Raw genomic sequence first — 25,938 nt, forward strand, 5'->3', positions numbered from 1 at the left:
AACAAGAAGTAAAATTTTGGACTATGTTCACTCATCTTCAATGGACACAAGGATGAAGGAAATTAACTATAAATGATTAGGTGGTATTATGTCCCAATAAAATTGCACAAAATTAGCCTGGACCTGTCTCCTCTATGTTGGAGGGAATGTGGGGAGATTGGAACGCATGCATACATATGGTGGCAATGTCCCTTGATCCAACCTTATTGGAGAGAAGTACTTGATTGGATAAAGAAGATCAGCGGGAATGAAATTGGACTTGATCCCTGGCAAAGCCTGTTCCATGGAACGGGGGTTGCCAAGGAAGAAATACAGAGCAACAATTATTCAATTTCTGCTGAATGCAGCAAAGGCATTAATTCTGAAACAATGGAAGTCAAGCACAGTCCCGACGATAAAGGATTGGTTTAGGGAGGTAGACAAAATTAGAGTAATGAAAGAAGAAGTAATACATATGCAAAATAACTTAGAAACAAAATTTGCTAATACTTGGAGGAGTTGGTTGGAATTTAGACAAGGAAGTTACTGAGAGAATTAAACACTATAGGAAATGGGTGAGGGTATTATACAGGGTCGTAAAAAATGATACAACATTTAAATCACACCATTGAAAATATATAAAAGGTTCTTGCAATATGGTATCACATCAACATTTATGTTTTCACCAGTGATAAGTGCAAAGAATTGTGAAAATAGGGTACATAGCAAAATGCACACGTAACAAAATCAAGCCCACTCAGATAGGCTAGTTGAAAAAAGCCCACTTATAAGCAATTGTATAGAAGGTGACTTTGTAATCTTCCTGTCAGCAAAGACATGCAATTTCAACACTCTGAGGGGTGTGATGGGGACAGTGCCTCCACCCACGAAAATACTGCCGCCTACCATCTCCTTAGATCCCCCGTTTAAGGAGATCATACACGCCTGTGGCTCTTAACCCCAGCCTCGGGTCTTTCAAAGCTAAAGGGGCTCCTCAGACTCTCCACGTAAGATGTCATCACATGTGGTAGAAGTATGTTCATTCACCATACAACCCAGGCCAAATTTTAAAAAAAGGTAATTTTTCTCCTTCATTAATATACGCTGATGAGGCATCACTGATGGGCATCGATAGGTGGCAGTAATGGGCACTGATTGGTGGCAATAATGGGCACTGATCTGGTACACTGATAGGCAGCACTGCTAGGTGGCACTCATTGGCACCACTGGTGGGCATTGATAGGTGGCACTTGTGGGCATTGATAGGTGGCACTTGTAGGCATTGATAGGTGGCACTCATTGGCATTGGTAGGTGGCACTGGTGGGCACTGTCAGCTGGCGCTGGCAGAGGGTATTAGTGGCACAATTGAGGCAGAATTGCCTCTTACTCTTCGGGACCGATGTCCCTTGCTGATGAGCCGGTGATTGGCTTTTTTTTCTCCTCGCACTGTCAGCGTGAGGAGAAAAAAAAACGATCACAGAGCTTTTGTTTTGATCATGTGATCAGCTGTCAGGCTGACAGCTGATCACATGGTAAGGGGGCGGGACTGGCCCCTTACTCGGATCGGTGATCACCCGAGTCTCAGTGACTCGGTGATCACAGCACGCTCCACGCGCACTCTGTAGGGCGCGCGCAGGGCGCGTGCACAGGGGAGGCCGTCATATGACGGCCTCCCGGGAATTCAGGTCCGCGCTGTAGCCGTCATTCGGCTATAGTGCGGATGTCAACTGGTTAATGTACACACAGCACCCCATATTGACAGAAAAACACAAAATTATTGACATTTTTGCAGATTTGCAGAAGTTTTTCTTTTTTAATAAATCTGCAAAAATGTCAACAATTCTGTGTTTTTCTGTCAATATGGGGTGCTGTGTGTACATTAATGAGGAAAAAAATGAACTTAAATGATTTTAACAAATGGCTGCAATATAACAAAGAGTGAGAAATTAAAGGGGGTCTGAATACTTTCCATCCCCACTGTACATACATACATTCACAGTATATATATATATATATATATATATATATATATATATATATATATATATATATATATATATATATATATACATAGATATAGATATACATCTATATCTATATATATATATATATACATATATATATATATATACATATATATATATATATATATATATATATATATATATGTGTGTGTAGGAAGGCCAGTATGGTGGCCTGAATTTATGGGAGGAGCCCGGGGGGTATTTAACCAGCCCGCTCACCTGTGGTGCTTGTCGGTTTCCTGTGCGCGATATACGTCACTAGGCCGACTATTCCGATTTCAGCGTTCGCAAATACTTGGCTCACAAGTTCCCGCATTCGTGATCTCCGTGTCCGAGAGTTTTTGAAGTCCGCGTTTACCGATTCGTTCGCACCACGCGTCTGGCTGGGCTGTCGCAGGTAGGGTCCCCTCGGATTTTTGTTTTTACGTACGTTATGTCATGTCACTAAACCGTGATATCAGAATTACGAATCACTCGCAAATTTCACGAACGTAACCGCATGTGTATTACTCGCACTGTCGTCATGTTACCATTTCGCGTTATCTGAGGAAACCACAGCGACGCAAGCGTCGCTTCATTTCAGACAGGTCTTAATTGTTAAACATGTGTCAGTAGACAGCCATAGCGATTCGTAAATGCATAAATCTTTTCGAACCACGTCAGTTCGATACAAATCATTTCTCATTTCTGAAACATTTCTAAATACATTTCTAACATTTCAAACCATTTCAAATCATTTCTCATTTCAGTCATGTACCGGGCTCCGATCCGAATCCAGTCGCACCTAAAAGATGCACCGATTCGCTCCGGTGTGCCCCAGTAGTTACGGCCTCATTTCAGTACATGCTCCAGAGTCACGTCATTATCAGTCGTTATGACTCATCGATTCGTACCTCTGTCATGGTTATCATTTCATTTCCACGTATCACGCTCCGATACGAATTCAGTCGCATGGAAATGCACCGATTCGTCTCGGCGTGCCCCAGGTATTAGCCACATTTCAGTACATGCTCCAGAGTCCGATTCGTAGTCAGTTGCTACAGCAGCACGACCGATTTGCACCTCTGTCATGGCAAACAATATGTTACACCTGCACTTACCGCGCTCCGCTTCGAATCCAGTCGCATCCTCCATGCACCGATTCGTTACGGCGTGCCCCAGGGCTCGGCCTCATTTCTGAAACATGCTCCAGAGTCTGGATCATAGCTAGTCGCAGATATCGGGCGACCGATCCGCATCTCTGTCATGGAATTGCTACCATTTCACTCCCACAGCGCATCACCGTTTCGAAACCAGTCGCATCCGAGATGCACCGATTCATCACGGAATGCCTCAGTTGTTTCGGCCGTATCCATACCTATACCAGAGCTCGGTGCGTTGCCAGTCGCAAAATGCGGCACAACCAATTCGAGCCTCGGTCAAGGTAAACATTTCTCTCATTTCGTTTCTTACTGCGCTCCGATTCGAATCCAGATGCATCAAACATGCACCGATTCGTCCCGGTGTGCACCAATGCTTTTCAGTTGCCTCATTTCAGTACATGCTCCAGAGCCCGGTTCACGGTCGGATCAGTCACGACACGACCAAGCCGGACCTCTGTCATGGAGTTCACTCATTTCATAATCAAGGCAAACATTTCAAATCATTTCATTGTCACAAGATTGTAAGCACCATACAAGTCAGTGCTTCAAGTTAGTCAGCAAACCCTTCACGAACTATCACCTTTCATTTTCCTCCAGGTCAGTCAAAGTTCAGTAGGTCCACCCTGCACCAGGTTGGACGATATCCCCCCAGGTAAAAAAAAAAAAAAGTGGGAGAAAATAAGTCGGGTAAGTATGACTCAGGGAATCAAAGAAAAAACTTGAAATTTATGTCACCCCCAATAGGTTACAGTCAACCAAAAATAAGAGCTCAAAGACAGGATATTCTCACCAGATCAACCATGTCGCAGGCCGGCAGCGAAGACTTCACGGCCCCTCTGTCACCTTCCCCGGTCTCAGAGAGCGGCAGCGTGCAGTCCCTCAGGGGATGGACTATCCCCAAACTGACGGCAGAGCTAAGACGCAGAGGTGTGCCCTTCCCCGCCACAGCGAGGAAAGGCGAGCTGTTCAAACTCCTCTTTCCCTCACCAGCAGCAGGACCCAGTACCCAGCAGGCATCCCTCCAGTCAATATCTTCAGCCATCTCACAACTTCACACGATGGTGTCGTCCCTGTCTACCTCGGTCACAGACGTACAAACCAGGGTGGCACTCCTGGAGGCACGACCGGCCGCAGCTATCCCCGACCCAACCGCAACCCAAACCTTAACACCCCTTCCTGCAGGTACCTCAGGCTGGAGCCCCATTGTCTACCCCTCCCATTTGGTTCCAACCAGCATCAGGAAGGACATTTTGGACGGCAGGGACGTCAACCTGGCCTCTCTCCTTATTTCTGTGCACGATCTGGCAGAAAATAAGGCCTACTCCTGGGGTGACATATCGGTGGTCCTTAAAGCCAAAGACCCCAGACTGAACCGCAAGTTATCCGTCCCAGAATTCACCCTGGCCTTTGGCATGCTGAAAGATGTCCTATGCTCAGCCGCCCCCAGCAGAAGGGAAGAGCTGGACTTATACCTCCATACGGTAGTAGACTTGGGCTACAAGTATGGAGGATTTTCCTTTTACGACTACCACCGTTCCTTTTCCGCAAAGGCTGCTGCCAGACTCACACAGTTCCAAACAACAACAAATTGGAGTCTCATGGACACAGAGCTGTTCTGCCGCCATTTTGCCGGCTTACGCTCACCCCTGTGTGCGATTTGCCAGTCCTCCACCCACACTGCCACCTGGTGCGCCAATGCGACAACCAGACCTCCCTTCGAATTTCCCTCTACCTCCGGTGCACTTCAGGGTCAGTCGGCCCCTGAACAAACGCCTCAGGTGGACAAATTCGGACGCCCAGTCCGAACCGTGGGAGGGGCAGCCATCTGCAATAATTACAATTACGGGTCCTGCAACTTCAGTCAGTGCCGCCTACTCCACATCTGCACCTTATGCCAAAGAGCGCACCCAAGAAACCTGTGCGAAGTCAAACAACAGAAGAGGGCATGACTAAGCCGGATCAACGTCTTATGGCTAGGACTCTACCTCACCTCACATCCCACCCCCTCCCTGGCCACCTACCTTATCCAGGGCTTCACAGTAGGCTTTCACACCGGCCTCATTTCACTACCCCACAGTACTTACGAATGTGGGAATCTTCATTCAGCGGCCATTGACGAACAAGCCATAGATCGGCTCTTACAAGCAGAAGTAGACCGAGAGTACGTCATAGGCCCCTTCACTCAGCCCCCTTTCAGCACTTGGAGAGTCAGCCCTATTGGGCTTGTCAAGGGCAAATTCACAAATAAATTACGTTTGGTGTACGACCTGTCTGCGCCTCATTCTTCCCACATCCCCAGTCTCAATTCCCTGATCCCCTCCGAAGAATTCTCCCTAAAATATTCCTCCGTGGAAATGGCAATCCAAGCAGTCATCAAAGCAGGTACAGGTGCCTGGCTTTCCAAAGCCGACATCTCGGATGCCTTCAAGCTCTTGCCTATACACCCATCCCTTTGGTGCTGGCACGGCATCAAGTGGAAGGAGGCATATTATTTTGCCACAAAACTAACGTTTGGTTCGAAGAGTAGCCCTTGGCTCTTCGACACATTCGCTCAATCCCTCGCTTGGATACTGGTACACAAGGCTCAGTGCCAAGAAGTCATCCATTACCTGGACGACTTCCTACTAATAGAACCTCCCAGCAAGCCCCCAGGAGACCTCGACAAACTCAGAGTGGTATTTGGGAATCTCAATGTTCCCATCGCCGAGCACAAAGTCGACGGCCCAGCACACAACATCACCTTTCTCGGAGTCAACTTAGACACCTGCACTATGCAAGCCAGTCTCCCCCTCGACAAACTAACCCGCATCAGGGCGGTCCTTCACAAATTCATCCACACCAAAGGGTGTACCAAAAAGCAGTTGCAATCTCTCCTGGGAATGCTTAATTTCGCCATGCGAATTATTCCACAAGGCCGCACCTTCGTGTCACGTCTGCTGAGATTCCTGTCAGAAACACAAGACCCCGATCAGATCCTGAATCTAGACTCCGCAGCAATAGCGGACCTATCTATGTGGGAGGAATTCCTGTCCGCCTGGAATGGCATATCCCTATTTATACCCATGGTGTCGGCCCTTTCACCTCAGGTGGTGACAGACGCTGCAGCTTCCACAGGTTTCGCTGCAATTTTTGGCCACCAATGGTTTTCAGGACCCTGGCCTCAACAGATACTGTTGATACCCGGCTTTACCCGAACATCTTCCCTCTTCGAACTCTATCCCATAGTGGCAGCTGCACAACTCTGGGGTCACCATTGGACAGGGCAAACCGTGGTCTTCACCACTGACAATCAGGCCACGGCAGACATCATCAACAAAGGCAGGTCCAAGTCCCTAGCAGTCATGTCCTTCCTGCGCAGATTGGTACAACTGTCCTTACAGCATCAGTTTAACATTCACTGTGCATTTATTCCAGGCAGATACAATTTAGCTGCTGACGCACTGTCACGTTTTAACTACACCTCCTTTTTCAGACAGGTTCCCGGAGCCGATCCAGTGTCGGCCCCTATCCCCGTCTGGTCACAGCTGACCCTGGACTAGCTCAACATTTACAAGGAGCAACGCAGCTCATCAATCACTCACTCTCTCATAACACACTCAAAGCCTACCAGACAGCTTGGAGGGCATTCAATAAATTCCTCACATCCTGCTGTAAAGGACCAACAGATGTCAAACAGGTACTGGCCTTCATACTGCCATACTCAGCTGGCCTTATCTTACAATACCATTCGGCTATATCTAGCCGGCATACATTTCTTGACTCTTGAAGACCCCACAAAATCTTCACTGTTCTCATCACACGCTATACGAGCCATCCTTAGGGGCATTCAGAAACAACAACCAGTGATCAGCATCAAGCGCTTACTCATCACGGGGCCCATCTTCAGGGAGATGTCGACTATTCTGGCTACTTCTCCATTCAGTCTGCTCCCCAGCACGGTCCTACAAGCAGCCATATATTTGGCTTACTATGGGTTCTTGCGACCTGGCGAGTTCACCTGTAACAACCCCACAGACCAAGTACTATGCAGACGGCACTTGCTTCGCTACCAAGACCATTTTATCCTTCACCTCGAGGTTTCTAAAACCCAGCAAACAGGCTCTGGAGTAGACATTCACCTCTACAAAACTAATAACAGCTGGTGTCCAGTCACCGTACTTAACCGTCTCCTGTCACTCCTGCCTGAACAACCGGACACCTGTCCTCTTCTACCATTCCCAGTTAAACCTTTAAGTGCCTGTCAGTTTGTGAAACACATAAGGATACTTCTCCGCAATCTTCACCTTAACCCGAGTCAGTATTCCGGACACTCCTTTCGTATCGGAGCAGCCTCCGCAGCATCCCGCCATGGGGTCCCAGACCACGTCATCAAAAGATTAGGCAGGTGGAAATCAGCCTGCTTCGCCCGGTATATCCCCAATCCTCAAGTAGAGATGGCACAGGCATTTTCAAAATTGGCTCAATGAATAACTGAAAACCAATAAATATTATACCCCTACCTTAATGTTTTTGCCCCCTTATTTTGGCATACCGGCCATTAGACCAAGGCACACTTTCAGGTCCATTTCATATGGTAAGTCCACACTTCCAGGTCTATTTCTGATGGTAAGTCTTATGTTAACTATAAATGTTATCTATGTCCATATCGGACATAGGGCTCCAACCATAAGTAGGAAGGCCAGTATGGTGGCCTGAATTTATGGGAGGAGCCCGGGGGGGTATTTAACCAGCCCGCTCACCTGTGGTGCTTGTCGGTTTCCTGTGCGCGATACCCACCCTCCCATCCCCATTTCACAGCATTTCTCAACTATTCATTTCTCTTTACAGAATAATCATTTCTTAAACCAGGGTATGCCCCCTTATTTTGGCATACCGGCCATTAGACCAAGGCACACTTTCAGGTCCATTTCATATGGTAAGTCCACACTTCCAGGTCTTTTTTTCTGATGGTAAGTCTTATGTTAACTATAAATGTTATCTATGTCCATATCGGACATAGGGCTCCAACCATAAATATATGTATGTATATATATATATATATATATATATATATATTATTTTTATTTATTTATTTTTTTTTTATTAGGTATTATTACAGGTACAGTCATATCATCACTAAGAAAGTTGGATGAACAGGATGCACCTGGGGTGAGGTCATGGGACCTGAGGTCTGCTCCAACTGTCACTTCAGTCTGAATACAGAGCTGGATGGTTATCCCATCTCTTGTGTGAAGACAGAGGATCGCTGAACAAGCTTACTCTTTTATTGTTTTTCAATCTCTTTTTTGATTGTATTTATTAAAATAGAAGTGATATTGATATAAAAGTATAGATTAAGTGTTTTGGGGGAGTTAGGGGGTGGGGGATAGCTGGATACAGCTGTGGGGGGGGGGTAAATTACAGTTTCTATAAGGTTTTGTCTTTCAAATTGTTTGATTTCTGATATATAGTGATAATATATCTATAAATAAAGTAGTTTTAAAAGTTAAGGTTATATTTTGGGGTTGGGGTTGGGGGTCAGTATTTTAACATACTGACAATTTCCATTTGGACAGGACATACACCTACATCCCTCAATTAAAAACATTGATCTCCTGAAAAGGACAAAAGAAAAGATGATGAAAAGAAAGGTGAACCATCTCTCATCAACCAGAGAGGGGGGAGACCGGCAAAGAGAAGAACGCACCAATGGAGAACACCCCCTCTTGTTGGCTATTTTCCCAGAAACTTCCCCCCCGGGATATAGAGTCTTTCTACAGGTTTACTGCTATGTCCTCATTTTTCCTTTATGATAGGAAACCTGTAATGATAGAAATACATAGGCTGCCATTGCTGAACTCATTATGTTTGTTAGTTGACTGTCCTGCTGATCCAATGGCTTCTATACTTTCTAAGTAAATGACCCGCAGCAAGTAGGCAGATCAGGTCAGACCTTACTGCATAATTTTTCGGATCCAGTGGGTCTAAGTTCCTAAAGTGCAAAATTAGTGAAGTAAAAAGAATCTGAGTGTTATGTACTAAAGGTAAACGTAAGTAAAATGATCCTGCACCTTATGTACTATAGTAAGTGAGCAAGTAAGGTGAAGTTAAGGTGAAGCTGAAGTTCTGCAGTAACACGCAGCGAGCAGGCAAGGTTTCTATTGCAGACTTGTAGTGACTCTTCTGTAATGAAATGCATGTACCTGCATGCTCACTGTCTTCTTCGGAGATGTAAACTGAGTTGCACGTGCACAGCTCAACTTACAATGCCGGCTCGGTCTCTGTGTGCCCGAATGATGTCATCCCAAACCGACCAATGAAGACGACTGAAGACTGGCACGCAAGAGAAGATGCTGGTCCTGGCAAGGGACAGCTCCCTTTAATTCCACTTTTAGGCTGGGTTCACACTATTGCGATTTGGAATTGGGTTTCCCCGCATCCAATTGGCATGTCAGGAGACTGTGACCAGCTCTGAATGGAGCCGGTTCACATAGCCCTGGGACAGCCGCAAAGCAAATTGCACAGGAATCTTCTGGTCCATTTTACATCCGATTTCAGCCAAAAATTTGAACCGAAATCGGACCTGAAATGGTGAACAGGGACGCACCGGACCCCTGCTGTGAGCCGCTCCACACAACAGTGTGAACCCAGCCTTAGTGAAATGAACCTGGGCCTGTATTACTACAGTAAAGTGAAGTGAAATGATCCTTGGACTGATATACTAAATTAAGATGAAATGAACCTGGAACTGAATTACTAAAAAAAGTGACGTGAAATAAACATGGGCTTGCTTTACTGAAGTGAAGATCTTGCAGTATATACAGTAACTGTTCACTAGGATGTGGATGTTATTTCTGTTAAGGATGTGCAGATTTATTCTTTTCTCTTTTCTCCTCTCCAATTGCCTTTAGTCTTTTTTGCCTTCCTAATCTCTATTTTAAACTATTACCTTAAAAGACAAACTCCATGCGCAAACCCAACCACTAGTGCTGAGCATTCCTCAATGATGAGGAGGGTGAATACAGGGCACTGTGGTGATGACGGGCCCATAACACCCTGCACATACAGTGACCCTGAATTACTAAAGGAGTAAAGCTTGTGCACTGTGCAAAGTAAATTATAGCTTTGCTTAGTGAACATAGTGAAATTTTAGTTTGCAAAGAATACCCAATCACACGTAAGGAAAATGATTTCTGCACCGGATTGGACTATTTGAAGGCAACACAGCTTCACCTCATTCCCTGACCTATTTGAAAATTCCCTTGCAAAGTAAACATGGGCTACTTTTTAAGGAAATTAGGATCAGTATATCCTCAGTCTTCCTGCTTCAGTGACACTGGACATTATTAACTACTTCAATACCAGGCACTTACCCCCCTTCCTGCCCAAGCCAATTTTCAGCGCTGCCACTTTTTAAATGACAATTTCGCGGTCAAACAACACTGTACCCAAACAACATTTTTATAATTTTCTTCCCACAAATAGAGCTTTCTTTTGGTGGTATTTGATCACCTCTGCAGTTTTTATTTTTTGCGAAACAAATAAAAAAGCCTGAAAATTTTGGGGAAAAAGGTTTTTGTTTCTGTTATAAAATTTTGTAAAAAAGTAAGTTTTCTCCTTCACTGATGGGCACTGATAAGCTGCACTGATGGGCACTGATAAGGCGGCACTAATGAGGTGGGAGAATGAGATGGCACTGATGAGGTGGCACTGATGGGCACTGATGGGCAGCACTGATGGGCACTGACAGGCGGCACTGATGGGTGGCACTGATATGCAGCACTGATGGGCATTGATAGGCGGCACTGATGGGCACTCATAGCTGGCACTGGTGGGCACTGATAGGCGACGCTGATGGGCACTGAAAGGCTACACTGATAGGTACTTATGGATGGCACTGATAGGTGGCACTGATGGGCACCGATGGCTGGCGCTGATAGATTGCACTGATAGGCATCACTGATGGCACTGGGAGGCATTGTTAATGGGCACTGATTGGCAGCTGCCTGGGCACTGATTGGTATATCCCTGGTGGTCTAGGGTGGCATACCTGGTGGGTGTCCTTTATGGCAATCCCTGGTGGTCCTGGGCGGGCATCCATGGGGGGGCTGCGCTGATAAACAATCTCCCTGTCAGGAGAGCCGCTGATCGGCTCTCCTCTACTCGCGTCTGTCAGACGCGAGTGAGGAAAAGCTGATAAACAGCTCTTCCTGTGTACAGTGATTGGACACGGCTGATCACATGGTAAAGAGCCTCCGTCAGAGGCTCTTTACCGAGATCGGTGTTGCGGTGTGTCAGACTGAGACGCCGCACCATCGATTGCCATGCTGCACGCCCCCTAGGGAGCGCCCCCTGGGGCGCATGATCGCGGCTTATCCTGCTTGACGTAATATGAAGCCCAGTCAGGATAACTGAACCACTTCCCAGCCGACATTTTGCTATAGGCCGGGTGGGAAGTGGTTAAAGACTGAGGACATCTTGTGGGAAAACAGTGTACGTGGCTTACTGGCACTGTGTGTGTCTGTGGATACATACATCCTGGTTCCGAAGCACACCCACATGGGTGCCCTCATAGCACACTACTTGCTAAGGGGGCACTCAGAGGAAAAAGGAGCGAACAGCATCAGCGCGGGACTGCCAAAGAGGAGGTACAGGACTGCTTTGTGCAATATTCTTGTAAAAGCAGGTAAATATAAGATCTTTTTTACTTTGATTTTAAAAAATAGCTTTTAATAGCACCTTAACTTTAAACTGATGACCTATAGGGGCTTTTAAAATGCCGCCTATTGGAAATTTAGGGTACTGAATTTTGTTTTTGTTTTGAAAATTTTAATGCTGGTTGGTATTATATTTGTGCACCAATATTAAAATTGCATTTTTCATTTCAAGCCTGCTTCTCGTGAAGGCACTAAACCAACTGCTAACTCAGAGATTTCAAAACCATTTCCACCTGAGAGGAAGGAGGAGATATTTAGGCTGAAGATCTATGCACAGATGGACAGAGCATGTGATTCGATCATCCTCAGATCGGGAAGGCCAAGATTTTTTGATAGCAGACAAGATGAACTCCGAATTTCAGAAGCGTTCGGCTACGTGCCAAGGTAAAAACAGGACTAACATTTATTTACTGACACACACTGGTCAACATACAATGACTGGCATGCACTGACCCACACTAACAGAGGACATCCAGATGTACATAAACTGACTGGTACATGCTTTAGAGAGATAAACACAGACAAACAACCAAATTAGGGGAGAGTAGATTGCACACAGATTATAGGATGAGGCCTACTACAAACATACATCCAACATTAGAAAAACGATGACTAGCATCCAGTGGGGTAGCTTAGTGTAGTTTAGTGTAGGACCTGCCCTAGAAGAGTCTACCTTATCGTGGTGGGCAGGCTTGGAATCGCTTGGTCAAAAGTGTGTCAGTGAACGGGAGAGAGGATCACTAGATTTTCACTTCTAGCCAACTGATTTTACCAAAGGACTCTTGGTTTAAAATCAGAGTGCATGGAAATAGTTGTAATAGGAACAAATGTTTATAGGTCCATAATCATACTTTCTTAAACACACAAAAAAAATTGGTATATTTACATTTGTCTTGCTTCCTCTTTTATTTCACCTTCTCATGATCAGGGGTCATTAACCTCCCTGGCGGTATTCCCGAGTCTGGCTCGGGGTGGAATTTCAGAACCAAAAGCGGTAACCCCGAGCCAGACTCGGGATCGCATCACAGAATCCAGGAAGAGCTTACTTACCTTGTCCCCTGGATCCTGCAATGTCTCCCCGCAGTGTGAGCGGCTCGTCCTCCGCTTGATTCATCACGGAGCCATACTCCGTTCCCTGCGAGTGTTGCAACGCACGGGGAAGGAGAACAGCGCCAAAATCAAAAAGTGAAACACACACAATACATACAGTACACTGTAATCTTACAGATTACATTACTGTATGAAATTATTTCACCTCCCTTTTGTCCCTAATGGTTTGTCCAATGCCCTGCATGCAGTTTTATATGATATATACTGTTCTTTCTGCCTGGAAACTGGAGATTGTCCATAGCAACCAAAAGGGGTTTTAGACCAGCTAGAACACAGCGATAATAAATTAGAATCACTCGCAGAATTGAGAGGTAGTGATTTGTGGGGAGATCCATCATCAAACACTGAAAAGTAATGACAGTGAAAATTCTGCAACTGAGCAAATTTCAGTGTTTTTGATTTGATTACATTATTGAATAATTTTTATTATTAGTACATTATTATTTGGTATAATTATTTATAGTTATTTATTATATTATAATTTATGATTTCGTGTTTCACACTTTATCATACCCGAGATGTCTACTAGACTAGGTTTGGACAGATTTAAGTGAATTATTCCTAAGAATTACAGGCCTACAATATAAAATGCCAAATTTCCATTCAAAATAATTGTACCGCTTTCAGCATCAAAAATATGAAATAATCATACCGCCAGGGAGGTTAAAACTTGGATGCACAGGCCACTTTTAGCAGTTTTAGTTCCTGTGTGTATTACCTAACCTGACAATAGTAAATTACACACACTTGCTAAAGGCAATATACAAAGATACCAGAACTGCAAATAGGCAACCCATCAGTTCAGAGGAAAAATAACAGCCCTAAAGTTTTTCTTCCAACTTCTGGTGTGCACGTACCTGACAACTTTTTGAGCTGAGAACAAGGGACACCTATTAGCAAATGTATGTAGGCATAGGACACACCCCTGCCATGCCCACTTAAAGGAGAATTATATGAAAAAAAAAAAAGATTTGTTAACCCACAAGTGCTTTTTTTTTTTTACTACTATTATTCCTTTATATAAATTCAAAGAATAGAGCCGGCAACTCCAAACGTCCTTGTTGCTTTTTTATTGGTGCATAAAAAAAGTGAGTAAAAATATACAGGGGCTATTATTCCTTTATACTGGATATGAAACTTACAAATATAGCAATTTAGAAATTGGATGAAAGGTTTACCACTGGGAAACACTTTTTGAAAGATAAAAAGTGAATTTTATATACAACTATATAGATCAGACTAAAATGAGGAGGAAAGAGGGACAGAGGGACAAATCAGGGACAGTCCCTCGAAATCAGGGACAGTTGGGAGCTATGTTAATATAATTATGAATAAAGTTACAAAGATCTCTTTTTATTATTTTTATCATTTTAGACTGCAAAAACTACACATCTTCCATGCTAGGATCCTGGGCTTTTTATATCTAACCGGATAACTTTAGGCACTGCTAGACGTTAACAGAGAAGGCCGTAACAACATTTCCCTTTTTTTTTAAGGAGGCTGCCCAGGAAGCTTTTATGAAGTGATCTCATGTACTTCATGAATATATTATTTAAACATAAATATATTATATGTTGGAATAAAATAATTTGGTTAGAATACATTATCAGCTTATTAACTGAAACTATAGTACTTTAAAGTGCAAAAACTTCTAGTAGTTTCCAAGACTAAGCTATATGGTGCCACCTAGTGGACACTCTAATGCTTGAACATTTACAGTGAAATCTTACATGTTCTGCAGCAATCATGCTGGTATGGCTTGGAGGTCTGGTACCATGTCTATAGTCAGATATTATTGTCAGTAAGTGTTTTTTCCTCTTTTACTTAAATTCAAACTATTGTTAAAGAACCAGGAAGAACATTTACCTTTTTTAGCTTTCTGGGTAAAACCAAAACCTCTCTTCTGTTTTGTGCAATTTTTCTGATACGCTTATGCTTCTTAGTATGATTATGCAAATATAATATTCCACAATACTCAGCATTTTTAAAGACTGGTAGTATAATTACCTAACACTTGTCTTTTTTTTTGCCTAATTCAAATCCCACAAAATAATAGACAGAGAGAGGGCGGTTACATAGTTACATAGTAGGTGAGGTTGAAAAAAGACACAAGTTCATCAAGTCCAACCTATGTGTGTGATTATGTGTCAGTATTACATTGTATATCCCTGTATGTTGTGGTCGTTCAGGTGATTATTTAATAGTTTTTTGAAAGTATTGATGCTCCCCGCTGAAACCACGCCTGTGGAAGGGGATTCCACATCCTTGCTGCTCTTACAGTAAAGAACCCTCTACGTAGTTTAAGGTTGAACCTCTTTTCTTCTAATTTTAATGAGTGGCCACGAGTCTTGTTAAACTCCCTTCCGCGAAAAAGTTTTATCCCTATTGTGGGGTCACCAGTGCAGTATTTGTAAATTGAAATCATATCCCATCTCAAGCGTCCCTTCTTCAGAGAGAATAAGTTCAGTGCTCGCAACCTTTCCTCATAACTAATATCCTCCAGACCCTTTATTATCTTTGTTGCCCTTCTTTATACTCGCTCCATTTCCAGTACATCCTTCCTGAGGACTGGTGCCCAGAACTGGACAGCATACTCTAGGTGCGGCCGGACCAGAGTCTTGTAGAGCGGGAGAATTATTGTTTTATCTCTGGAGTTGATCCCCTTTTTAATGCATGTCAATATTCTGTTTGCTTTGTTAGCAGCAGCTTGGCATTGCATGCCATTGCTGAGCCTATCATCTACTAGGACCCCCAGGTCCTTTTCCATCCTAGATTCCTCCAGAGGTTCTCCCCCCAGTGTATAGATTGCATTTATATTTTTGACACCCAAATGCATTATTTTACATTCTTCTACATTAAACCTCATTTGCCATTTAGTTGTCCACCCCATTAATTTGTTCAGATCTTTTTTCAAGGTTTCCACATCCTGCGGAGAAGTTATTGGTTCTATGTTCCAACCAGACTCTATTGCATTTCACACTGCATATCACAGTGCTGTGATGTCAGTTTTATATGCGTCAAGCAGTGTGGCTGAAGGAGCTATTTAGGCATCTTACAGAAGTGGAAGAGCATAGGATTCCAGCAATCGCATACCACCCAACATTCTGAGAAAGAGGGACACTTTTTAGTGCACAGTATGTAGGCAAAGGACACATTCTTGTGATGCACCACTTACATGGACCATGAAGAACTGATAAGCAAAAAGTGAATGCTTTAACCCATAAGTGTATTTTTCTTTATATTGACTTTTCAAACTTGACTTCAAATTTGATAATATAGTTCAGTTTCCTGCATTTAAAACTTCTGGTAACTAAATAGTACATTTATTTATAGAGGTCTATACATCAGACCGCAAAAAGGAGACAAATAAAGAGGAAATAGGGACAGAGGGACAGGCTCTCCAAATCAGGTACAGTTGGCAGCTTTGCAGTCATTTGATGCCGAGTGACGTCACCAGTGGCAGCCCATCCATAGGGGTGCACGGGCGCCGCCCCCTATCAATGCATCTGGCCCCTAATCTACATGTGGGGCGCCGGAGGCATGGATTCCAATCAGGGGTTGTTTTTTTGTTTTTTTTTTAAAGCACGTGATTAGAACCAGAGGCTCTAATAGGCTTCAAAAAAGGGTGGGCTCAGGGCGCAGAGCACTGTGCCTGGAGCCCACCCACTTGTGTGACAATAGCGAATGAATGCTCACGATTGTAACATTGATTCTCCTCCCGGCCAATCAGGAAGCGTGTAGAAAGACCCGTCACCCAATTGGCCGAAATTAGATCCGATCAGATTGGCTGCCAGGAGGAGGAGGTAGAAGACGCAGGGGAAACGAGGAAGCCCAGAGAGAAGCCGCCCCCGCCGCCTGGAGCGCTGTCTACGAGATGGGGTAAGTACGGGGCCCAGACTACTGACTGACTGACCGGGGGGTGGTGTTTGTTTGCCCCCCAAGAAAACCACCAGCTGCCACTGGACGTCACCCTTTGGTAATATACTGGGTGTGTGACAAAAGAATGTTTGGACACAATTATGATAATTTAACCAGATATAAAACAGTCAACTGCATTTGACTTTAAAGTGAGCCTGTTGCTATTCAAGCCACAGAGGGCCACTGCCTGCATGGCTGTGCAGTGCCTGCACATAGTTTTTTATTTATAGTTTACCAGCAAATATATGTAAACCCACTCACAAAAAAAACTCATAATAATGAACAGGTTAATGTAATTTCAAAAGTGTTTTTCAAGCTCCTTAAATCTACTGCTTTGTTTAAAATAATACCTGGTATTCCTGCCATGTAGGTGCTTGTTCAGGCTCTTCATGTCATGGGATAACTACTCTCTGTCCTATCTCCCAGTGTTTGCAGTCTGTCATATGTGCGTACCGCCATGTTTCTGACATCACAATATGTACATGCTTGGCATAGTTGCCAACATTGGAAAAAAAAATTTTGGGACACTTTTTTTGCCTGTAGGCAGAGTCAGCCCATAATTAGGGGGTTAGTAGGCGTGGCATAGAAAAAGAGAAAAATGTGGCGCGCGAAGCGTGCCGCGCAAAAAATGGGCGTGGTTTACGTGAAATAGTGGGCGTGGCTTACATGGGCGTGGCTAAAATGGGGTGTGGTTAGAGTCTGAGATGAATGAGGGATGCAGAGGGAAAGGGGGAAAGGGGGGTAGAGGGATGGAGGGACAGCAGACCCAGATCCTACACTACAATAGCAATGTGTATTCCAGAGTTTAACCATCAGCAGATAAAGATACTCCAAACACCTGGTGTTAGCACTTCAATCATCCCGGCACCATGGTTGTTATGGTGTCAGGATGATTGAAGCGCATTATTACTATTATTACATTGTAATATAAAATGAAATCATTCAACTCACCATAATGCAGAATCAGTGCGACCACTGAGCGTGTCACCTGCCACGTCGCCTGCCACCAGATGCCATCAGGTTCCCCCAGCAGAGTCTGTCCTTACATAAGGTGCCCCCAGCAGAGGGGGGAGAAGGGGGTGCAGGTATGTTGGTGACACAGGGGGGGAGAGGGGGGTGCAGGTATGGTGGTGACACGGGGGGGAGAGGGGGGTGCAGGTATGGTGGTGACACAGGGGGGGAGAGGGGGGTTGGTGGTGACAAAGGGGGGAGAGGGGGGTGCAGGTATGGTGGTGACACGGGGGGAGAGGGGGGTGCAGGTATGTTGGTGACACAGGGGGGAGGGGGGAATCAGGTATGGTGGTGACACAGGGGGGAGAGGGGGGTGCAGGTATGTTGGTGACACAGGAGGGAGGGAGGAATCAGGTATGGTGGTGACACGGGGGGGAGAGGGGGGTGCAGGTATGTTGGTGACACGGGGGGGGGAATCAGGTATGGTGGTGACACAGGGGGGAGGGGGGAATCAGGTATGGTGGTGACACAGGGGGGAGAGGGGGGTGCAGGTATGTTGGTGACACAGGGGGGAGAGGGGGGTGCAGGTATGTTGGTGACACAGGGGGGAGAGGGGGGTGCAGGTATGTTGGTGACACAGGGGGGAGGGGGGGATCAGGTATGGTGGTGACACGGGGGGGAGAGGGGGGTGCAGGTATGTTGGTGACACAGGGGGGAGGGGGGAATCAGGTATGGTGGTGACACAGGGGGGAGGGGGGAATCAGGTATGGTGGTGACACAGGGGGGAGGGGGGAATCAGGTATGGTGGTGACACAGGGGGGAGGGGGGAATCAGGTATGGTGGTGACACAGGGGGGAGGGGGGAATCAGGTATGGTGGTGACACAGGGGGGAGAGGGGGGTGCAGGTATGTTGGTGACACAGGGGGGAGGGGGGAATCAGGTATGGTGGTGACACGGGGGGAGGGGGGTGCAGGTATGGTGGTGACATGGGGTGCAAGAGGGGAGCCAGGACCATCAATGTCCCCAGCCAGCGGAGCCCCGGTCCTTCCATGCTGGACCTCAGCCTTTGAGAAGTGTACTGCAGGGAAAGCTCCAAGCCTCCCATACACTGAGTACACCCCCCCCTATCTCTCCTCTCCCCTCCCCCACTACACTGACAGGCCACTACTCACAGGTCAGACAACTCCTGATCAGCCAGATGAAAGCCTCCCTTCTTCCCTCCCGTCACTCCCACTATTCCCTGAGCCCCGTCGGACACACAGGGGCGGAGGGTGATGGCAGTGGAGGCTGATCACGTCTTCCTTGTGTGCAGTGTAGAGCACACAATCCCTCCAACCAATAGGCTTCAGTGTACAATAGAATTTTCTATTTGTACACTGAAGAGAGAAGCGGATTGGCTGCCCCTCTCCCCTGCACTGAACACAAGGGGAACTTTGTGACTGACTCGTGGAGGCAACGGCGGCCATTTTAGTGGAGCCGTTGCCGTTTTTTACAAAAACACTCACGATTTTCTCGAGACAAACCCAAAAATTCGGGAAAACACCACAGAATTAAATCGGGACAAGGGTCCCAAAATCGGGATTGTCCCGGGAAAATCGGGACTGTTGGCAACTATGGCTTGGTAGTGTCAGTACAGACCAGCCACCACTGTCAATGCATGGCATGGCTTCACCATAATACTGGCAGAGTAGCATGGGCGTACATCTTAGTGTATGTGCATAGGCAGATATTGACTTGTATTGCGAAGGTGTGGGGAACACAACACAGCAACAAACATATTTAGGGGAATACATTGCACATGCTCAGGACAAAGTCTGCTTTTTTTTACAATTTTTTTTAGGAACCCCGGTGGGGGGCTTTGTTGAAATATCAAGGGTCTAAACAGAGAGAATGGGACTGAGGACAGAGATTCCCCAATCCTTTTCTCTGCAGCCTCAGCTGCAATGGACAGTGAACGAATGAGAAGTGCTCTGTGCTGAGTGGCTTCCTCTTCGTTCACAAACAGAAGCATAGTAAATAGTTTACTATGCCCTGGTTAAAGCAATTGTTACCCCCTACACTTCGTTGTCTTGATATGTGACTTCTGTGCCATGTACTTGTATGAGAAAGTATCCGGTTCTCTTTGTATTACTTTCTTTATGTGAATTCCCAGGTGTTCCTGCCAGTCTCTCCACTTTCCTATTACTGACCACACTAAACAGGAAAGCACATCGTGGTCAGGTCTCTAGCTATGCTGGGAACTCAGTTTACTCTTCTCAAATGATCAGACTTGTCCTGACAGGTCTCCACTGCACAGCCATGCACTGGGAAGCACAATGTGCTGCTGCTGCTTCTCCTCCCCCCAGCTCTTGTGCTGCTGAGAACAGAAGAAATGTGATCACTTATAAAAAAGGAAAAAGAGGTTTTTACGTGTATACAAAAATGTTTTGCATTTCATTTCTATTTTAAACTGAATGGGTTGTTTTACAAGGTGATCGTTTACAATCATTTTGAGAATAAACACAGGAGCAATCAGTACAGATCACTCACTGTGTTCGTTCATTCATCAGCAGCAGCGGGTGGGGGGTAGAGGAGAGGTGCTGGCAGCACTGCAGCTGTGAGACGGGGGGGCGCCAGGAAGCAGGGGGAATCAGCACTGCACAGGGTGATTATGGTGTGCCCAGGCACACCCAGCACAGATGCCTATGCAAAGCTGTCCTATTGATAGGCAGAAGCATGATGCAATCTTGCCAAAGTTCTGGGGGAAAGCTTATTTGTAACTAAAAGTTTTTAAAGTAAGCAAACATTTGATATCATCAACCTTGTGATTATTCTGTAAACTTGTTTTACCTCCTGTATTCTTCTCCTAAAGCAGAACTAGACTCTCTCAATCAACAATATTTTTTTTTATCTTTAAGCTGCTAACCTTAGTAAATAGACAGAAAGTGTATTATATCTACTTGTTTTAAACTTTTTAAACATTTCTTCAGTTGCTTCCTGGTTTTTGGCCTAATCCAAAATGATTGTATGCATCCCAGGAGTCTTCATGTGTATTTTTTTCTTTCATCCGAAGGATGCCTGCATTCCTGAGAGGGACACCTACTAGCAAATGTATGTAGGTATAAGACACGCCCCTTACCACACCCTCTAAAAGGAGAATTAACCCAAAAAAAAGGTTAATTGAATCCACAAGGGACTTTTTTTAGCACTACTCTTCCTTTATATTGGCTTTTAAAATTTACAAATGCAGCTATTTAGAATTTGGATGAAAGGTTTAGCACTGGGAAACACCTTTTGAAAGATAAAAAGTACATTTTATATACAACTATATAGATCAGACCAAAATGAGGGACAAATCAGGGACAGTCCCTCCAAATCAGGGACAGTTAGGAGCTATGCAGATGGATTCCAGGAAGTAAATGCTGTATGAATCAACTGCCCTAGTTTAAAATGGCCCCGACAAGTAAGCTAGGATTTTTTTTTTTCAAAGCAATTTCTCAACAAAATAAAACATAGAGACATGGATGGATGGATGAGTTTGCTTTGAATATTCAAGATTCGTTAAATAGTGTTTTCCCTGTTTTGCTCTGTATCCTGCCCCTTCCTGCCCCACTTGACCCCTGATTGGTCCTATTACACTCTACAGCAGGGATATGCAATTAGCGGCCCTGCAGCTGTTGCAAAACTACAAGTCCCATCATGCCTCTGCCTCTGGGTGCCATGCTTGTGGCTGCCAGAGTCTTGCTATGCCTCATGGGACTTGTAGTTCTGCAACAGCTTGAGGTCCGCTAATTGCATATCCCTGCTCTACAATCAAAAGACAGAGAAGGATGCAGAAGAGAGAATCCTACATAGGGAAAGGCAAAGGCCCTAGTCTCATTTTGCTCTATCACAATGCCCATTTTTTATTTAATCCAGCCATGTTACAAAAGAGATAATATGAGCTGACAACAGTTATTTGTACCTGGAGCAACCACAGGTTTTCTTTAAATCAGATGTTTTGAATCAGTTTTCTAATATAGAAACCTATCCTCAAATTCTGGAATGTTTACTTACTTCAGAATGCCCCCAGCTGTGTGCATCTGTCTCTAAAGCTGGAGTCATGAAGCACATGTCTCCTTTTTGATGGTTTTCAAGGAGGGCTGTATAACATTCATATTCTGTAATTTAGTAAAGAAAAAAGTCATTAAACAGGACATATTATTCTGAAAAATTCAGCTTATTTCTATTAGATGTACAAAAGGTGACTTTATATACAGACTGTACATTTATTTTGTTCATATCATGCAATTTAATCATTGTTTATAGGAACAAGTATTGTTAATCTTGTGTGGATAACTGTGCATTTAAACATTGAGAATCTTTTCATATATTTTAAGGGATTCGAGAGGCTGGATCTCTACTCCTACTGCCCAGGTCCCCTTACCAATCATTCTATGAAGAAAGCTCTCTGTGATTAGCGATACTGTCCAAAGCTACAATAACTGAGATTCATGCTAGATGACGTAATCATTGTAGTGATGCAGTCCAGACATTAACCACTTTAGCTCCAGAAGGTTCTACCCCCTAGCTTACCAGGCCATTTTCTGCGATACGGCACTAAGTTGCTTTAGCTGACAATTGTGCAACACTGTACCCACAAATAGAGCTTTCTTTTGGTGGCATTTGATCACCTCTGCGGTTTTTATTTTTTGCGCTATAAGAAAACAATATTCTTTACTTTCTGCTATAAAACATACCCAATAAAAAAAAAAATCTAGTTTCTTCATCAGTTTAGGCCAATATGTATTCTGTTACATATTTTTGGTAAAAAAAATCCCAATAAGCGTATATTGATTGGTTTGTGCAAAAGTTATAGCGTCTACAAACTATGGGATATTTTTATGGATTTTTTTTTTTTTTTTTTTTACTAGTAATGGCAGCGATCAGCAATTTTTAGTGGTACTGCGACATTGTGGCAGACAAATCGGACATCTAACTGACACTTTTGACACTTTTTGGGGACCTGTGACATTATTACAGTGTTCAGTGCTAAAAAAAATGCACTGTTACTGTACTAATGACACTGGTAGGGAAGGGGTTAACATCAGGGGCGACCAAAGGGTTAAGTGTGTCCCTAGGGGGGTGCTTTCTAACGGTAGGAGATGTGCTTTGACTGGGTAAAAATAGAGATCCGTGTTTCTGCTTAGCAGAAACACAAGATCTCCATTTTCCCCTCTGGCAGAACGGCAACCTGCATTGTTTACATAGGCAAATCACCATTCTGCCTCTTCACAGAACGACCGGCTGATTGGCTCCCACTGTGTCCCATCACAGTTCCGACCTAAAATAGAATTATGGCTTTTTTTTTTTCTTAAATCATGCTGTCCTAGGTGGATGCAGCATTGATGTGAGGCTGTGAGGCTCTAAGGCTAAGAACTAGCACTGCTCATCGCTCAGTTCTCCCCGTTACTCTGAGCAGAGAGTTGGGACTGGCAGTCTCCGGCTCTCTGCTCTGCCCTGCCCCCCTCACTTTAGCCTGCTGTTGGCTGAAAACAGGTCACGGGAGTGCAGAATGATCTTCTCTCCTGTGAACCACAGGAGAGGTACAAGCCAAACAAACTTTGCTTGTACTTCTCCTTTAAGAACTGCAACTGGAAAAACAAACTCCATATACTAAGCCTTGTACAGACTAAGTGAAGAGCGGCATTGCATTGCAACAAGGTTGGCTGGTTAGACAAACCTAGTCTAAATGACAGAAAAGGGTTTATTTATACCTGATGAATGTTCAGTGGCGGAGTTTTCCTGTAGCACCTCCAGAGCATCTTCAAATGCTTCCTCTAGAAAATTCTGAAACACACCAATAAGCACTGTGAGATCCAATTTTATGTTTGTTACATGACTTTGATTTCCCTTGCTACAAGAGGACACAATCACAAAACAGACCTCCTTAATTATTTTGACAAAAAAGAAATTACAGACATATCTTACATAACTATAGAAATTACATGAGTTCTGTTTTTTTTAACGTCTTCATGATCAGAAGCCTAGCTGGCAGAAGTGTTAATTTTGGCAGCAAATTTCGATTTAGTTTTAGTCTTAGTGCTAAAAATGGCATTTTAGTTTTAGTCCCATTTTAGTCTTCTGCAATTGTTTTAGTTCTAATCGTATTTAGTCGACTAAATCTCCAGTACATTTTAGTCGACTAAAATGTCCTATTTTTTAGTCGACTAAAATCTCCAGTAGATTTTAGTCGATTTAACTCATTTTAGTCGTCTGAAATCTAATGGGTGTAATTCAATTGTAATGCATTAGTTAAACATTTCTCTACAATTTCCAAACTCGTTATATATTGCTGGAGTGAAAAATCTAATATGTTATTATTTATGGTATTAAGGTATGAACATGCACTATAGACCAGTGTTCATTTTGAAGTAAAATTTCAACTTAGTTTTAGTCTTATGCTGCGTACACACAATCGGGATTTTGGTCGGAAAAAGATATGATGGCTTTTCCGATGGGATTCCGCTCAAGCTTGTTTTGCATACACATGGTCACACAAAAGTTCTCTGAACTTTCGACCGTCAAGAACACGGTGACATACAACATGAGCCGAGAAAATGAAGTTCAATGCTTCCGAGCATGCGTCGAATTGTTTCTGAGCATGCGTGATTTTTTGCACGTCCGAACTGCATACAGACAATCGCTTTTTCGGATAGGAACTTTTTCCGACCAAAAAATAGAGAACCTGCTCTTAATCTTTTGCTGGCTGGAATTCCACCAGCAAAAGTCCGATGGAGCATACACACACGGTCGCATTTACCGACCAGAAGTTCACATCGGTCTTTTGCTGGTTGCATTTCCGATCGTGTGTACGGGGCAAAAGTCTTTTGACTAAAATGGCATTTTAGTTTTAGTCCCATTTTAGTCTTTTGACTAAAATGCCCTTTTTTTAGATTTAGTCGTATTTTAGTAATCTCAGTTGTTTTATTTTTAGTCGTATTTTAGTCGACTAAAATAGTATTCATTTAGTCAACTAAAATGTTTTAGACGTTTTAGCCGACGAAAATAACACTGGCTGGCAGCTCCAGTATGCATCAGTTAATTTGCCTAAATATATCTAAATAATAATTTTTAACACTGTAATACTTCGTAACACTGTATCTCTTTCTCTCTGCTCAGCTTAATCTGTTGTGCAGAGAGAAAGGAGTACAGTGATGTTTTCAGACAAGAGAGGTTTGTTTACAAACTTGTTAACAAATGTTCAGATATTATCATTGTTGCAGTCACATTATCGCCTAATATTCGCAAAACGTGGGGAAGAGTGGGGAAGGGTGCCTGAGATGTTGAATATAGAGGGCATAGTCATCTATGGGGTGTAAGAGGTTCACTCCAAGTGTATAACTTTAAGGACACCGCCACGCGCTGTTTCTTCTCCTTAAGGGCTTTGTTTGCCCATTTTTAATAAAAGAAAGTTCAGCAAACATAAACACAGGGTTCCCTCGAAGGGTTTTTCAGCATTTCTTCTCCTTTAACATAAACAACATTCAGCCCTTTTCTGGCTTGTACTTGCAGCACCACTGGCCTGGCTTTATACTCCAGGGCCTTGTTTGTGTCCTACAGACTGTTCACCGACCAACTTGGTGCACTTAGCTAGAAGCATCTTGCTGCATTGGCTCCGACGTGGAGCCCTCCTGACTCCTGGGCCAGACTTCCTGTCTGCTGGGGTGAAGCTCAGAACCATGGTCAGGTTGTTACTAAAAGCCCAGCATACACCTGACCACATAGTGTGCTGGTGATTCTCAAAATCAGCTGGATCTCTAAGAAATCCCTGGGCTCCAGGTCCCAAAGTGGACTTTTCTAAGTAATGTAAAAAGAAAAAAGCCAGTTTCCTCCCAAATACGCAAATCCCCTGGAGCTCTTCAACCTGTCGGGTTGAGAATACTACGTCATTTCCCTTGTGGGGTACCACACTGCCACAGGGGTTATAAAGCAATTCCAACAAAAAGTGAAACCAGTCAGTTACAGATGATATATAGGCAACAATTATTCTTAGGTCATAAAATCAACTCAATTCACCCTTATCTGACATCTATGTGTGATCCCCTGCATCCAGAACTGATACAGCTGTTCAAATATTCAGTAAAAGTGCACTTCCT

The 25,938-nt window shown here is 44.2% G+C and overlaps 1 protein-coding gene across 1 annotated transcript in view; it reads right to left on the reverse strand.

Moving 5' to 3' along the window:
• Positions 1-25,938, reverse strand: part of SPIC (Spi-C transcription factor) — a 60,867-nt gene that overhangs the window by 23,098 nt on the left and 11,831 nt on the right. The window contains exons 2-3 of the mRNA XM_073624040.1: positions 23,557-23,629; positions 21,857-21,960 (exon numbers count right to left, since the gene is read on the reverse strand). Of these exons, the coding sequence (XP_073480141.1) occupies positions 21,857-21,960; positions 23,557-23,629 (177 nt within the window). The remainder of the gene's footprint in view (positions 1-21,856; positions 21,961-23,556; positions 23,630-25,938) is intronic.

Source organism: Aquarana catesbeiana, linkage group LG03, assembly GCF_042186555.1.
Source record: "Aquarana catesbeiana isolate 2022-GZ linkage group LG03, ASM4218655v1, whole genome shotgun sequence".
Classification (NCBI taxonomy): Eukaryota; Metazoa; Chordata; class Amphibia; order Anura; family Ranidae; genus Aquarana; species Aquarana catesbeiana.